At 35.9% G+C, this 16,319-nt stretch overlaps 1 protein-coding gene and 1 long non-coding RNA gene across 4 annotated transcripts in view; one reads left to right on the top strand and one right to left on the bottom strand.

Annotated features, from left to right (window-relative positions):
* The window catches only part of PTPN22 (protein tyrosine phosphatase non-receptor type 22), a 79,143-nt gene that overhangs the window by 49,057 nt on the left and 13,767 nt on the right, over nt 1–16,319 (top strand). The window contains exons 14-18 of one of the 2 annotated variants that reach the window (XM_016429093.2): nt 1,932–2,012; nt 2,462–2,592; nt 3,916–3,943; nt 7,060–7,143; nt 11,313–11,434. In XM_016429093.2, coding sequence (XP_016284579.1) covers nt 1,932–2,012; nt 2,462–2,592; nt 3,916–3,943; nt 7,060–7,143; nt 11,313–11,434 — 446 coding nt within the window. The remainder of the gene's footprint in view (nt 1–1,931; nt 2,013–2,461; nt 2,593–3,915; nt 3,944–7,059; nt 7,144–11,312; nt 11,435–16,319) is intronic. The other variant, XM_016429094.2, reaches the window with a different exon arrangement.
* LOC107651010 (uncharacterized) overlaps nt 6,912–16,319 on the bottom strand; it is a 30,576-nt gene continuing 21,168 nt past the window's right edge. The window contains exons 2-4 of one of the 2 annotated variants that reach the window (XR_001627306.2): nt 12,081–12,150; nt 8,252–8,372; nt 6,912–7,165 (exon numbers count right to left, since the gene is read on the bottom strand). This is a non-coding gene — a long non-coding RNA (uncharacterized LOC107651010). The remainder of the gene's footprint in view (nt 7,166–8,251; nt 8,373–12,080; nt 12,151–16,319) is intronic. The other variant, XR_001627308.2, reaches the window with a different exon arrangement.

Here is a 16,319-nt window from a genome sequence, read left to right as displayed (position 1 = left end):
TGTCATCTGGATAGTTCAGAGAAGCCCATCATCAGAAGGCTGGGCATCAGGTGATGCATTTTGGGTGGGCCATGGTCTCTAATTAACCAAAGCTCATTTTCCAAGGTACAGGAGGCTGGGGTCTGTATGGGAATACTCATACTTGTGAAATCAAAGATCTTGGAAGTTGAGAAGGGTGAACGTAAGAGCAGAAAAGAAGTTGAGTTTCTTCATCATGCAGCTATTTTCATTATATAGTTACAGTTACAAATATAGGGATAAAATAATCCCCTATTATTCAGAAGTATTTATAGGGTAGAATTTCTTTTAACTAGATCAACAAAATACAGTTATGTTTGCAAAGCATGGAAATAGCTTTGTTTTGAACAATGTTTTATGAAGAGATTTTAAACTATACTTAGAGATCTTTTTTTGGATTCAATCAATTTAAAACAATCAATGAATAAGTATTTACTAAGTGTCTACTGTGTACCTGGCACTCTACCAGATACTGGGATGCAAATACCCATATTCCTGGAGTTATCTAGGAATTGAAATCTCACTGGATACTTGCAATATTGCAGGCATTTGTAAATAACAAACCCTCATTTTCAGAGGTTGTGCTATCTTATACATATGCCACCTAGTGATGGTTCAATTTTAACATCTCCCTGGCTCTAAATGATTAAGTATTTCAGGAAAATGTAAATACACCCTAGTACCCCATTGTATTAGCCTCTAGGAATAAGGAAAATATCTATAGGCTTTCGCATTATCATGAAAGAAATGCAGCGAGGGCAGCTAGGTGGCTCAATAGATAAAGCACTAGGCCTAGAGATAGGAGGTCCTGGTTTCAAATCTAGCCTCAGATATTTCCTAGCTGTGTGACTCTGGGCAAGTCACTTAGCCCCAGTTGCCCAGCCCTTACCACTCTTCTGCCTTGGAAAGGATCCTTAGCATTGATTCTAAGACAGAAGGTGAAAAAAGAGAGAGAAAGAAAGAAAGAAAAGAAAGAAAAGAAAGAAAAGAAAGAAAGAAAGAAAGAAAGAAAGAAAGAAAGAAAGAAAGAAAGAAAGAAAGAAAGAAAGAAAGAAAGAAAGAAAGAAAGAAAGAAAGAAAGAAAGGAAGAAAGGAAGGAAGGAAGGAAGGAAGGAAGGAAGGAAGGAAGGAAGGAAGGAAGGAAGGAAGGAAGGAAGGAAGGAAGGAAGGAAGGAAGGAAGGAAGGAAGGAAGGAAGAAAGAAAGAAAACTACTACATTTGTGTCTTAATACTGACAGACATAGCTAGGAATTTTATAATACTATTTTTAATATGCAGACTACACAAACTTACTCATGGAAAAGTGACATAAACAACTTACAATTCTCTCAAATTAATAGTCTTACTAACTTACCTAGTACCCAGAAAGTCATGAAATATGTGTTTTATCGGAGAATTCAAAGAAATGGAAAAATAGCAGCAGACATTTGAATAACACTTTAAAGTTTACAAAGCCCTTTAATATATATTATCTCATTTCTTGAAAGATGAACACTGCATGTCTTGTTATCCTAGGTACCAGATTTTTTTAAAAAAACTGAGGCTCAAGGAGGTTAGGTAAATTGCCCCCAAGACCAGGGAGTACCATTAAAATCCTAGCTTTCTGCCTATCAATCCAATTCTCTTTCAACTATATCACATTACCTTTCTGAGCTGGTAGACTGGGGCAGATAACTGCTGATGTCCCTTACAATTCTGAAATTCTATGAAGTGAGCTCCCTGTAGAGCTACAATGAAATCAAATACAGTGAATTCCTTTGTCTTCTTTTTTTTCCTGAGGTAGTATCACAAGTAGGTGTTTTGTTGGTTGAAAATTGTTAGTGATGCAATCAAGAACTTGCATTAGAAGAATTTTCTTTGAATGGTTCAGTTCCATTGACTGCATCTATGTCTTTGGCATTTCTGATTATCAGACTCTCCAGAGTTGGATGATGAAATCCCTCCTCCTTTGCCTGAACGAACCCCTGAATCCTTTATTGTGGCTGAGGAATCTGGTAAGTATGTCTGGCATGAAAAGACTGACGTGACAAGAGTCAGTCAAAAGCTATAGCTTTTAGTGCCTGGCACAAATTCAGTCGAGAGGAGTGGGAGGAAAGGGAAGAGGTGCTTTGGCAATGGCTTGGCGTATGGTGGTCTGAGGCCTTGCGAGGGCTTGATGGTGGTCTTCTTACCCTTTTGCACCAAGAGACTTTGAGAAAAAGGGACAGAAATTAGGAGGATGTTTGGAAATGTGCTCTGTGGGGCACAGCCCAACCCAGTTATGGCTCCGGCCACCAAATAAGTCTCATGTAAATGGGAGGCTAGTTGGACTACACAGTGCCTAAAAGACTCTCACAACACAGATGATCTATAACTTTATGTTCTGTGTGCTAGTTTTGAATAAAATTTAACTTCCAAGGAAATAAATGCTTCCAGGAATTGAGTCATATTTAATGGATTACAGGAAACTTTTCAGAGACAACGTCCAAACCACAGTCTTCACCTGTGAGACTGAAAATTGGGACCTCGTTGGAATGGAGTGGAGTTTCCGAAACAGAGAGAGATGATGACTCATTTCAACTGAGACCAAGTAAGGTAAATAAATGCATCTCTTCTGCCTCATAGCATCTGAATGTATTTGATTATAATTCTTCATTTATGCATTCCTAAGCAGTTATTCACTCCATTCATTCATTCAACTGATCTCAAGCACTTAGATCTGCAAAATGATGTTAGGCACTATGGGGAGAACAAAAATGAATATAGATATGGTGTCTATCTCCAAGTTTATAATCTAGCGGCGGAGATTAGACAAAAATAACCATAATGATAAGTACCATGAGAAGTATGGACAAAATTCAAAGGAAAGAGATCATTTCTGGTTGGGTGGATCAGGGAAAGAGGTGGAATTTGAAACAAAAAACCCAAACTTGAACAATTAACTGAATAAAAACAGAATGGTTCATGAGTTTGTAGTTCCTCATAGCAATCTTCTGATAGGCAATATAAATTAAATGTGGGGTGATGTGCTGCTCAAAGCAACCTTCTGGCTTCTTTGAATATTAAGAATCAGGGAGAAAAATAATGTATAACTGCTTTATATTCCTGTCTAATTCTATAAGCTAGTCTACAAACATTTACAAAGGCTAGGAAATTCATTAAAATTTTCTATTGCTTATTTACAACAAAGAAAGGCAGACATTAAATGTTATTGTTTGTATTAGAAGCACCATGAAATTGAATAAGTCTTTTATTCTATTATATTATTATTATAGTTATTATATTATAATAATTTATTATTAATAAAGTCTTGCTTTAATATAGAAACTTTTATCCTAAAAGCACTGTGAAATTGTTAGACACATTCCAATGCAATTCAGTAAAGGCTTCATTTTTAACAATCTGATTCTTGGGTTTATGTTTTTTTTTAATCCCTTACCTTCTGTCTTAGAATCAATACGTGTATTGGATCCAAGGCAGAAGAGCATTAAGGGCTTGGCAATGACTTGCCCAGGGTCACCCAGCTAGGAAGTGCTTGAAGTCAAATTTGAACTGAAGACTTCCTATCTCTGGACCTGGCTTTCAATACACTGAGCCACCTAACTGCCCCCTGATGCTTTTTTTTAAGAAAGGAAGTTCAGTAAAGCTTCCTTGATCAAATCTTCAGAGGGAGTTTCTAAGTAGGAAGGAAATACATTCCTCTGCTTGGATCAGTTGTAATGTAATGGAATATAAAATAACTTGTGAGAATGGAGAATAATGGTTTCACAGCTCCATGTGACTGATGAATCGGAAGAAAGAGAGAATCCTAGGAGACTGTGCTATAGCAATCTCTTTAGGGATATGGGAAATATTTCCATTACACCACTTATTACCTCTTCACTAGATGTTAAATGTTTATCTTTTGTTTACTTATAGAGTGTGAAGCCGAGAAGTCCTGAAACAGGTAAAATTGTCTTGGGTTTTATTTATTTATTAAACAAATTTTTAACTGACAGTGCAGACTTCTGAGAGTCTTTAAAAAATGATTCACTGAATGTTTAAGAGTAATTTACTTTCAAAAAGTGCAGTTTCTCTAACAGCTAAATGTATGTATATCTCCTTAGAGCCAGAGGTGATATTTTTGATTACCCTCATCCTGGGATTTTTAACCTTTTTTTTTTGTTTGTTTCATGGACCCCTCCAGCCGTCTGAAACCTAAGGAGTCCTTCTCAAGATGTTTTTAGATGTAGAAAACACGTAGGATTACAAAGGAAACTAATTATATTGAAATAGTTATCAAAAGATTTTTTTTTTAAAAAACAGTAAGCTTATAGACCCCAGGTTAAGATCTCCTCTTAGCTTATAAGGTCCTTCCCACCACTCCCATTTCCCTATCCCACCCTATAGGCAGGATTAAAAATTGAAGTTCTCTGTTCATTATTACCCTTTTTCCTGATTCGATTTCAAATGAAATGTTGCAAATCTTTTGGCCATTTCATTGCATAGTTCTGGGATGAGGAAGAATGGAAAGGGTTTAGGCAGGAGGGTCAAACTTAGTCAAAGTGCATCTACAAAGCAAAATGCATCTCTACAGTATTCAGTGTTGCGATTCCATTTCCTAACTTAAAACAACAATGGGCCAAAATAAATGACAAAAAATAACTGACAGCCACGAAAGTCCTGGCAAAAGACTGCCTCTGCTTGAGAACTCAGAATGTAATTGTTACATGCTGCTGATAGACTACCTAAACATTAAGGATACTCTTAAGATATTTGATGTTAGACTACGACGAAGATGTTACACTACAACAAACCGTGGGCAGAACAACCTATTGACACACTTCTGCTCTAGATAGTGTGAAAACATGACAGTGGGATGAATTTTCACAGTAGTTAAGGGTCAAATGCAGTTACATTCCTAGTGTTTGCCCAATTATGTTTTTTCCTTAATTAGCACATTTGCCCAGGAAGAGCATTGAATACCCATTTTGGGGCACACCTTTTTCAAACTCAGTTGGATTTGTAACCTAAGCAAAGTGAGTACTCTCTTCAGTAATAAAAAATGAAACATGTTTTCATGTGTCAGTTTTATATCGATGTATAGGTGTCTCTGGATCTCTCAGAATCCTGGTCACACAGCTGCATTTTTGACTCACTCTTTGTTCCCCATTTCCAGTTCTTTGAGTGTTTTCCCAATATTGCTTGTGTCTCACACAACACAAAGGAATTGAAAGACCAGGAAAAGGAAGTGGTTGAAGTTTTCTATGCAGATTGTTCAGACCTTATCAAATAAGCACTAAGCAGCTAACACAGGTTTCACACTTTGTTAAACTGTAAAGGATCTGGAAGGGGAGCCAATTGCTTATATTTATATATGTAGATGCTTAAAACACATGACCTATTTTTTTGTGCTGACTGCAAGTACAGTAGGAATTTAGGGAAAGCAGAAATTACTATAGACAGTAATTAGTTGGAGATGAATGCATAGAAGGGATAGGCTTTTTAATTTGGAAAATTTTATTTAATTTAGAATATTTTTCCATAGTTACATGATTCATGTTCTTTCCCTCCCCCTTCCTACTCCCTCCTGTAGCCAATGAGCAATTCCACTGGGTTTTACATGTGTCATTGATCAAGACCTATTTCCATATCATTGATAATTGCACAAGGGTGATGTCTCCATCCCCAATCATATCACCATCCATGTGACCAAGCAGTTGTTTTTCTTTTGCATTTCTACTCCCACAGTTCTCTGAATGTGTAAAGTAGGGGTAGGCTTTGAAGTGGGGCTTGAAAGAAGACATTTAGGTAAGCAGTGCAGAGGAGACACCCCAGGTGAGGCAACAGAATAAAGGCAAGGAGACAAGAATGACCAAATTTGGGACAGTTAACAGTGAAGAAATTGAATTGACTGAATTACTGGGAAAGGAAGCCAGAGATAAGGAGTTTCTGAAAACTAGGAAGAGAAGTTTGGATTTATTGTAGTATGTAAAAGAGAATCATCATGGGTTCCTAATCAGGTGCTGACATGATGGAATTTTTTTGGAAAATTAGCCTGGCAATGGTACATAGATATTTGTTGACTTGAATTCCACAAAGTATCTTCTATTGGCAAACAGGAAGATTGCAGTTTTCAACATTTGAAGTAAATAGTCCCAGTATGCTTTCCCTGACTATAAGGCACAGATAAGAAAACTTTAAAAGCTTATTTCAGAAATGAAGGGGTTGAAAATCAACATGTCCCCCAAGCAATAAAATTTTAATATTTACTGAGCTCCAAAAATATGCAGCATAACTCAATATATGTGAACATACCTTTTGTAAATAAGTATCTTGTGTTGACAATTTTTCAAGCATACAACAGATGTTTATATAATGATTTACATGATCTCATTTGTGTGTCCTAAAAGTTTAGCTAGTGCCCAAGTCTATCTTGACTTGGAATCCAGGTATTCCTGACCTTAAATCTATTATACTTGTTTCAACAAGCCTCCTTCCAGAGATGAAGTGATTAATAAAATGCAAATTCATTTAAGGGCATGGCTGACTTCATATTTCAGCTTTCAATAGATATCAATAGCAATAACTGTCATGTGACAGTCAAAAAATCTTTTTACATTAAAAAGTCTTCATGCTTGGAAAGATGGGGAACCACTATACTCATATTTAGTTATATTTCAGTCACTAATAGAATTTTTAAACTTGCTTTACTGTACTTATCACCATGCTAGAAGTCTCATAAAGAGAAGTCTAGCTCCTTCTTCTCTTGGAGCATATAGTCTAAGAATGGAACTTAAACTGGATTAGCACAACACAGCACTTGGCATAGACTAAATGTTTTGGTAAATAGTTGTTGAATGACAAAAATATTGGAAAGAAGCTACTATTTTGGCTCATGGACTGGAGCAATGTAGGTAGAACATCCTTGAGGCTTTAATATCTTATGAACAAATATTTATTATCTATGAGTTGCAAATTGTTGCCCTAACTATAATAAATCATGTTCATCTAGGATTTAAATGATTTAAACTAAGACAGAATTTTTAATTAAAACACTTTTTTGTTCTTTCTTCATCTCAGAGATACATCAGGATCGTTCTTCATCCCCTCCTCCTCCACTTCCAGAAAGAACACTTGAGTCCTTCTTTCTTGCTGATGAAGACTGTAAGTGGCAATGTCTCTCTTCCTTAAAGAAGGGTTTTATAAGTGTCAATATAAAAAGAAATATAAAGATACTGCTTTAATTTGAAAAAGTTGGACAAAAATGGGAAGTATAGAAGGAATAATTATATAGGATATAAAAAAGGTATAAAATTGAAAATATATCAAATGACAAAGAAAAAAGGGGGCAAATGGTTGAACATAGTTAAAAAGTGACAATGGTTGCTCAGACTGGAGATCTAATAGAGCTACTGGGGTGATTTCACATTTGTTCTCATGGAGGTATTTGAAGTGCTAGTGTTAGTTTTGGTAGGCTTCAGAAATGATTTACACTAAGTCACAAGAGACAAGTCACCAGAATACCAATTTACAATGAAAAAATATGCCTTTATAGTGGCTTAAATACTGTGTACTATCTGAGGAACTCTGATCCCTATACGAAGGTCCCTGGGATACTAAAATACCAATTTCAATCCTCTTCTGATGTTACCATGCTCCTTTCTGCTGGGTGACATTTTGGTGTCACTGGGCTGCTTTCTGCTACCATATATTGTTGTGCAGTCATTTTCGGTTGTGTCTGACTCTTTGTGACTTTATATGGGTTTGTGGGTTTTTTGGGCAAAAATATTGAGAATGGTTTGCCATTTTTCTCCAGCTAATTTTTTCAGATGAGGAAACTGAGGTAAATAGATATGACTCCAGGCCATAGCTGCCCATATACTGGGATATAGTAAATAGTAATCTGCTTCCTAAGAAGCTCAATTAGTGTGTAGGCTAAAGTGATGAACCCCACATCCAGCTAGGCAGTCAAATTTGACTGAATCATCCAGGCTAAAATGAAGTCTACTTTGACAACTTTATTACTAGTGCCACTTGAGGTACTAATCAACTTTTGGACTTAGGGTTAGAAAATCCCTGTACCCTTGGTTAAATCCTTAATTATTAAGCTGTAGTCCCAAATCCATGTCAGAGTCTCTCCAACAAAATCCCATTGGATGGAAGTGGTTTATAAGGCTCCTTTCTTTCATGTTCCCAGATACCTAGAAACAAAACCGAGTGCTAGGCAACACAGGAAGGTCTGTTAGCTTTTGCTGCTATTCTACAAACTTACTTTTATTATGCATATCTGCCAGCAACAAATCTGACTTTGCACTTCGTCCTGGCCTGCACAAAAGTGCTAGTTTCTTGATATTCTTCCCCCAGTGAAGACTTGCAGCCATTGAAGATCATATCTGATACATGGGAAGAGTTCATATGCTCATGTCCTAAACTGTCACTGATCTTATGATACAAATATTGCTATTTATCCAGAATATTCAGTATAAAGGGTGTCCTTTAAGTCAACGGGTCAAATACAGGGCCCTGTCGGCCACATAAAACTCATAAGGATCCTGAGTACAGCCCCAAACCAGATTTTTAAAATGTAATCGGGCAACAGTTAACAAAATAAATAAAAATAAAATATAGATATTACATATTACCAAGTCAATCTTTAGCCTGCAGGGATCCTTATGGATGGTTTAGTGGCCCCCATTTCTATTTGAGTTTGACACTACTGCTAGTGTAGCTAGGTGGTACAATGGAAATAGTGCCAGGCCTGAGGTTAGAAGATTCATCTGGCTTCAGACACACTAGCTATGTGACCCTGGGCAATTCACTTAACCCTCTTTGCCTTAGTTTCCTCATCTATAAAGTGAGCTGGAGAAGGAAAGGGCAAACCACTCTAGTATCTCTGCCAAGAAAAGACCAAATGGGGTCATGAAGAATTAGACATGATTGAAAAATGTCTGAACTACCACTTTTAAACTATTAAAACTGCATTAAGATTTTTGTATGTATTAAGTATATTTGAAGAAAAAGGATACATAGTACACATAAAGCAATAGCATACATACAAAAAAATGTACACTACAGACCAAACACAGGGGTCTCAGGCTTAAGAGCAGAAATCAAATACATAGCAAATCTAACAGTACTACATATAGTTAACATATTAGCATATATAGCAATAAGGCATATTTAGCAAAGAAGTATAAAACAACAAGAACACAACACATATTATCTTTTGGTAACATACAAAGCATAGATTCCATGTACTCCAACAATGGGGTACTGGCTGACCACCTGCGTAATAACCTTTCCCATCACTCTTTGAGCATCATAGGTCAATTTGGCACATCATAAATAAACAGGGTGTGTTTTAGGTTATCTACTGTCACTAGCCATTGCATTCTCATTTGCAAATTTCCTAAAATTCTTATCTGGAGCTTGTGGATGGTTCCAGTTGACTCTCAGAATCTTTAGGCCTATAGACTTTCTAGGTTAAATCCTTAGCATATGGATGACCTATACTGACTTTTAGGGCCCTCAACCCTGGCAGTCTGGGTCATGTTGGCAGCCTGGGTTATCATATTCTACTAAAGATGGTCTTTATTACCTAGGGAAGCCCCTGGTTAACAATATTAGTCAGGAAAGGGCAAATTCAGTCTTATGCTGGTAACTAACACATGACATCTTTAAATTTAATCTGCATCATTAACATTTTCTCCTTCATTTAGATATAGACAACAAAATAAATCAAACTGATTTGTTTGATTTCCAAGGTACACATGAAAGAATGGGAGAAAGCTACTCTTTCTATCCAGGAGTATGGTAGAGAAAAAATTTTAAATAGCCTAGTGGAAGGAGTAACAATTCCAATAAGCATCCTTCAGCCTTGGACAGTACTTTTTACAATTTCAGTAAGCATCCATTCTTGGACAGTACCTTTTTCCTACAAGAATACAAATAATATTCTTCTAAATTTCAGCTTACTGACCAAGTGTTACCTTAGTTATAGCTTTTGCAAAATCACACTAACATGGGGTTTCCCCCATGGGTAGACCTTTTAGCAAATCTTGGACCTCTGATTGATAATCATTTATGTTAGTACAAATCCTTCATATGCAAGTGCAATTAAGCTTAGGAAATAGTATTTCAGAGCAGCTGAAATTGCCAAGTAGGTCAAGATGTCCAAATTTAACATGACTCTTTTTGATCAGTCAGATTATGAATAGTGTAGACACACAAATGAACTGATGGGTCACTGGTCAAATTTTATGAGAAAGATAGTCCAGAGCTCCTTCCATACCTATGGATGTCCTGAATGTGGATCTTAAGAATTAATTCTATGACAAGTTCATGGGAAAGTGAGTTGCAGGCCTTGGTCTTGCTGAACTCTGAAGGAACTATGTGGGAGTTAACTAAGGTCTTTCTGCTCCCAAGATCCTCTTTGATTGGCATGCAAATGATCTATACAGAACAGGCAGGGCTACGACTCATGTTCTACATTTATGTCTTTATTAGCCATAGCTGCTAGTGACTAAATTGCTATCTTTTCAAACACATTCTAAGAAGTTCAAAAGTGCCAATCTCTTTATAAGAGCTGGTTTTGGAGAGGATTGGGGTGAGGTTTCTGGGATTTCACCTAAATTGGAATAGACCCTGGAATAAAAGAGATTATAGGAGCTATTGTGGTCTAAATTTGGAAGACTTTTTTTTTTAACCCTTACCTTCTGTCTTAGAATCACTACTGTGTATTGGCTCCAAGGCAGAAGCGTGGTAAGGTCTAAGCAATGGGGGTTAAGTGACTTGCCCAGGGTCACACAGCAAGGAAGTGTCTGAGGCCAGATTTGAATCTAGAACCTCCTATCTCTAGGCCTGGCTCTCAATCCACTGAGCTACCCAGATGCCTGGGAAGCCTAGCTTAAGTTTTCTGAAATAAATTGGTTTCCTCATTAGGACCAGTAGACTATGCCTTTTTACCTGCAACTAGAAACTTTCCAGGTATGTTGTCTCCTCCTAATAGAATGTGACTATTATTTATTTGTATTGCTGGTTTATTTTTTAAATAAAATTTTATTGAGGTATTTTTAGATTACATAAAGAGAAGCCAGATAATCTTACTCCTTTTATGCAGATTCTCACTAGCTTAAATTCCCAAAATTAGTATCTGACACTGTAGGACAGTATCCACTAACAATACTACTGCCTAATGAGACTAAGAATTTTGGGATATATGTTTATACACATAAACATAAAGAGTGTAAATGAATTTTGTGAGCATAAGATTAACTCACAGATTAAGTAGCTAAATGAGTGAAAGTATGTTATTAAGTATTTTGTTTTCTTAGCAGGTCCAATGCAGGTCCAATCTGTAGAAACTCATTCTACCAACTGCTTGAATAACTTGGAAGATATAACTTCTTCTCAACAGTCACTGAAGACTTCTGGAAAAGGTTTCACAAGGAGTAGGGTAAATAACTCCAATGAATCAGTTACTTTAGCTGTATTTTTTCCTTTGTTATAATGAAAACTATGCCTTGGTTTAAATATCTCCATAAAGATCATGTTTGGTAGGCCTGCTGCAACCAAACTTAGCAAAGGAAATATAAAGCATGAATCAAAGAACATTTGCTTGAGCAGTTTTGTTTTGTTTTTATCACCTACTGGCCAAGTTATGTTCTTCAATTTTTATCTGTGGGTATATCTGAGAGGGAAGAAATAATCTATAGATTTTATAGCTCAGATTGTATTAAAACCTTAGAAGGTCAGGAATAAGTTAAGATTGTGAAGCAATACACAAGATTCTTGATGAACTTAAAATGTCAAGATGAAAAGAAAGGTTTGTTCTAAGATAGAATTTGTAAACAATTTTCATGGCTATTTTTAACCAACTCTGTTCAGGGTGACAGCTAATTAATCACTTAATGAAACATATTCTAGCTGCTTTAATTATAAAAAAAAAACTTTGCTTTGATGTAATAGGTAAATAATAGCTGGTATATTGATAACCAGACTATTATTGATAACTTGATATATTGATCTTACTGTTGGTATTGAATAACAGGTATTGCTGGACGATTGGTAATGCCCAGCTGTTATAAGTATAATAAAGTTACCAGTGGTTAAACTGATACATAGGCAGTGGATGGATGGCAGGAAGCAGTTTGATCCAACTCTTCTTTATTTCTATGAGGAGAGGCAGAGACAGGAGACAGGATTTAGGAATAGGACAGGAATCTCTTAAACCTAATACTAAGATTTCTAAATAAAACAACTTCCACAAACTGCTCCTCATGGAGCTTCTTGTCCACCGAGGTGGACCTGCACTGATCTATACTCTCTGACTAAAAATTAACTACTATCTTATTAAGCTATGCTAAAAGGATGAACTATAAATATATATTAAATTCCTAAAGTAACTTGTATAATCTTGAGAGAGAAGTTGAAATAGTTTCTCTCTCTTCATAAGTCAGAGAAGAAGCAGGCCTTCTTACAGTTAAGTCTCCCTTCCCTCCAAACCAAACTCAAAAACTGCTTTTCAGCTCCTCCTCTGGTGAAGAGGGAAAAAACTCTCAGTAAATACACTCTTCTCAGTTTTATATCTCCACTCTCAAATAAATAGTATCACTAAAATCTTATTTTTCTCTCAGAGGAAAGACACAGTAACCTGCTCTCAAGAGGAAGTCCAAGAGATAGGCCCAGAATTCTCCAAATGCTTCTCCTTTATCCTAGACCTCTTAAAGTGACCTGCAAATTTTGTGTGTCTTCCCTCTTAAAGGGAACAGCATAAAAGTGGACAAACCCTTTCCCTCACCTGAAACCTGTTCTTAATGAAAGCTAAATAAATTCTTATCACAACAATGCCCTCTGTGATTCATTGGGAGACCCATCTCCTCAATGAATCAATTAACCTAACTCAACATTCTAAAATTAAAACAGGGATAGTTAGAGGAAGAAAGTAAAACATCTTGCAAAATGAAGTCACATATTTCATAGATATTTACAGTTACAGATATTTACAATTATGCAAGTCACATATTTCATAGATATTTAGTTACAGGTATTTACATTTACAAAAACAACATGCTTCTAATCTATACTTTTACAAAAACAAAATAATTCAAATTCAACTTAGTTACTATGTAAAAATGCAACATTATATATACATTATTACATTATTTACATATAATAACATTCCCCCTGAAGTGTGATATTTTAAAAAATATTTTAATATTTATATTTTAGCATATTTATTATTTTATTATTGATTCATTATTGTCTATTTTTATTTCCTTATTTTATTTATTAATATTACTATTTAATATGTTATTAATATATTATTTTATACATTAATAATTTTTAAACAGACATCCTAACATATATATAGTATTATTCATTCAATTTTTAAAATCAAACCTTTATGTACAAAAATCAAAACTCTAAAAAATGTAAAGTTCAGTGTCCTTGAAATAATCCAGTCTTTGTAGTCCTCAATAGTGCACTGTCCTTGCAAATAATCTCTAGTTGCAGTCCACTGTCCTTAAAAATAATAGTTGTCTAGTTGTCCAGTTCATTCTTGATTCTCAACTTCAGCTGATAGGTACCCTCTTTACATTCTTGGTGGCAGCTTTTTGACTTCAAAAGGAGTTCCTGAAATTCCTACAACTTTCATTGAGCCTATTGAATTACAATTTGAATCAGGTGTAGTCATTAAAACCTATCTTGATGCCCCAGTATCCAGAAGACAATTTTAAAATAATGTGAGATTCTGTGCTAATCAGGGGAGAATGAATGGGATAATTGGCATTAATATTTCTGAGTCTGGAAAATGAAATTTTTCAGTATCTGATTCTATAGTCCTTTCTCCCCTGTTATACCTTCATAATGGACCATGTACCCCTTTCTGAGATTCTTCTCTTTGAGGATTATTTACCTTTTGAGTTTGATTATTTGTTGGATGTGCCCCATTCCTAATATGTTGCAAAAATTCATGTGCTTGATCTTGGTTACTACTTTGGTTATTGTTTTCATAATTTTATCTACCATTTCCATTTCTAAAATTGCCTTGGTTGTAACTGTTGCCATTTCTGAAATTGCCCCCATTATTGCTAAAATTGCTGAAAATTTGGCTCCAGCATCTACTATTATGCATTAGATGTCCCTTTTTGCCACACATATAGCATGTTGATGCTTGGTTATTGTATTGTTTTTGATTCGTAAATTGTCTTTGATCCCTAACAGCAGCTAATGCAACAGTTTTCTTTCTCAACTTTATCCAGTTTCCTTTTTAATATCCTTATTTTTTCCTTAATTCTTCCACTATTTCTGTATTATCATCTCATTTTTCCTGATTCCCACATACACATACATAGCAACTCATCTTAATTCATCTAGGTTCATCTCCATCCAGTTGTGAAAGTGAAGTTTGAAAAAAATTTTAACTACTGTGCAGCAGTTCTTTACAAACTGTCTGAATAGGTGGCAAATTTCCCTTTCTCTAGAAATGTCTAACTCTATGTACCTTTCCCCAAGCTCTATTAATCTTCCCATGAATGTAGATGGATTCTCTCCAATTTCTTGCCTTAATTTTTCAAACTTGCTCCAGTTCCCTGGCCTGTCTGAGCATACCTTCATTGCATTCAACACTGATTGCCTCACTTGTATCAATTGTAATGTAATAGATTATTTACATCCCATTTCGGGTCCATTTGAGGCCACTGCACAGCTCCCCACTCTGTGTTATTTTATTTTCTCCTCCCTTTTAGTTAAAAGTTCGTCCTTTAAAAATTCAAAGTCTAACGATGTGGGGTTGCACTGTTTGCAGATTCTCTCTATTTTCTTCCATATCAACAGGTGTGAAAGGCCTATGTTGTCTTAACATTTACTAATTCATGTTCAGGAGTAAATGTTGGCACCTCACGAAGAGGGGGAAAAGTAGTATCATTTTTTTTTTGGTTCAGCTGTTATGGTATAATCAGTTGTTGTCTTTGTAGGTTTGGTAGAATCAGGTTTGAGAAATTAGTTATCTCATTTTGTTTTGAGATTGTTTCAGTTAATCGCTCAATGAAGTCTTCCAAATATGCTAGCCTGACTTTTGTTTGTTATCTAGTTCTCTTTTCTTCTTAGCTAACATTTTACCAACTATTAAATATAGTTTGTACCCCAGTATGAATTCCAATAATATGACAACTACCACTAACAGTATTAATTTGAAAATTTCCTGCACTGTGTTGTAAGGGATTTTTAGCAGGAACAAGTTGAAAGCAAGAGATCTGCAGGCCAACATTCTAGGGCTCTCAGGAACTAAGGAACTGATCACACAGTTTCTGGGAGCAGTTGGATTTCTTCTCTGGAGGAGAGAGGGAGACTTGAAGCTGCCAGGAGACTGAACTTTCCTACAATCAAAATCATCTTAAGGAAGTAGTATAGATAATGGATAACATCACACAGGTGGACGGTGTGTGTTAATCCATCACTCCCCTTCTGATCCCGATTCCTGCAGTGTTACTCTTCATACTTATAAATTCATTGATCTGAATAAGCTCGAGTACAAAATTTCCTCATTAGTGCTTCTATTTGATGTGAACAATATACAGTCAATGGACGTCCAAAAACTAAATCCGATGACTTTTGGACTAACATTGCTGCAGCTGTTATACCCCTTAGACAAGGAACTGTACCTGCAGCTATTGGATCAAGCTGACAACTATAATATCCAATTGGACGATAACTTTGTCCAAAAGTCTGGGTCAGTACCCCAGCCAGAAGCAATGCCTTTAGTTTCATTAACAAATAGTTGGAATGGTTTTGTAGTCTAGGATACCCAAAGCAGATAAAATGGCTTCTTTAAGCTTATTTAAGGTTTGCAGATGTTCAGGATTTATTTTCAGAGGTTCAGGTTCTATATTCCTGGTTAAATGTTAAGACATTTTGTTAGTTCACTATATACAGGTATCCACGGTCTACACTGTAGACTCTACAGAATCCAGTTGTTCCAAGAACAGCTCTGAGTCACTCTTTGGTCTTAGGAGCACTCAGTTTCTGGATATCTGCTATTCTTTTCTGTGTGTTATTTCTTTTTTTTTTTAATTTAATTTTTAATTTTTATTTGGTCATTTCCAAACATTATTCATTGGAAACAAAGATCATTTTCTTTTCTTCCCTTCCCCCCTCCCACCACCTCTCCCATAGTCCACGCGCGATTTCACTGGGTATCACATGTGTTCTTGACTCAAACCCATTTCCATGTTGTTGGTATTTGCATGAGAGTGTTCATTTAGAGTCTCTCCTCAGTCATATCCCCTCTACCCCTATAGTCAAGCAGTTGCTTTTCATTGGTGTTTTTACTCCCACAG

The sequence above is a fragment of the Monodelphis domestica genome, chromosome 2 (assembly GCF_027887165.1).
Source record: "Monodelphis domestica isolate mMonDom1 chromosome 2, mMonDom1.pri, whole genome shotgun sequence".
In the NCBI taxonomy this organism is placed as follows: Eukaryota; Metazoa; Chordata; class Mammalia; order Didelphimorphia; family Didelphidae; genus Monodelphis; species Monodelphis domestica.
Note: the sequence above shows the minus strand (reverse complement) of the source record. Positions and strands in the feature narration are given on the sequence as shown.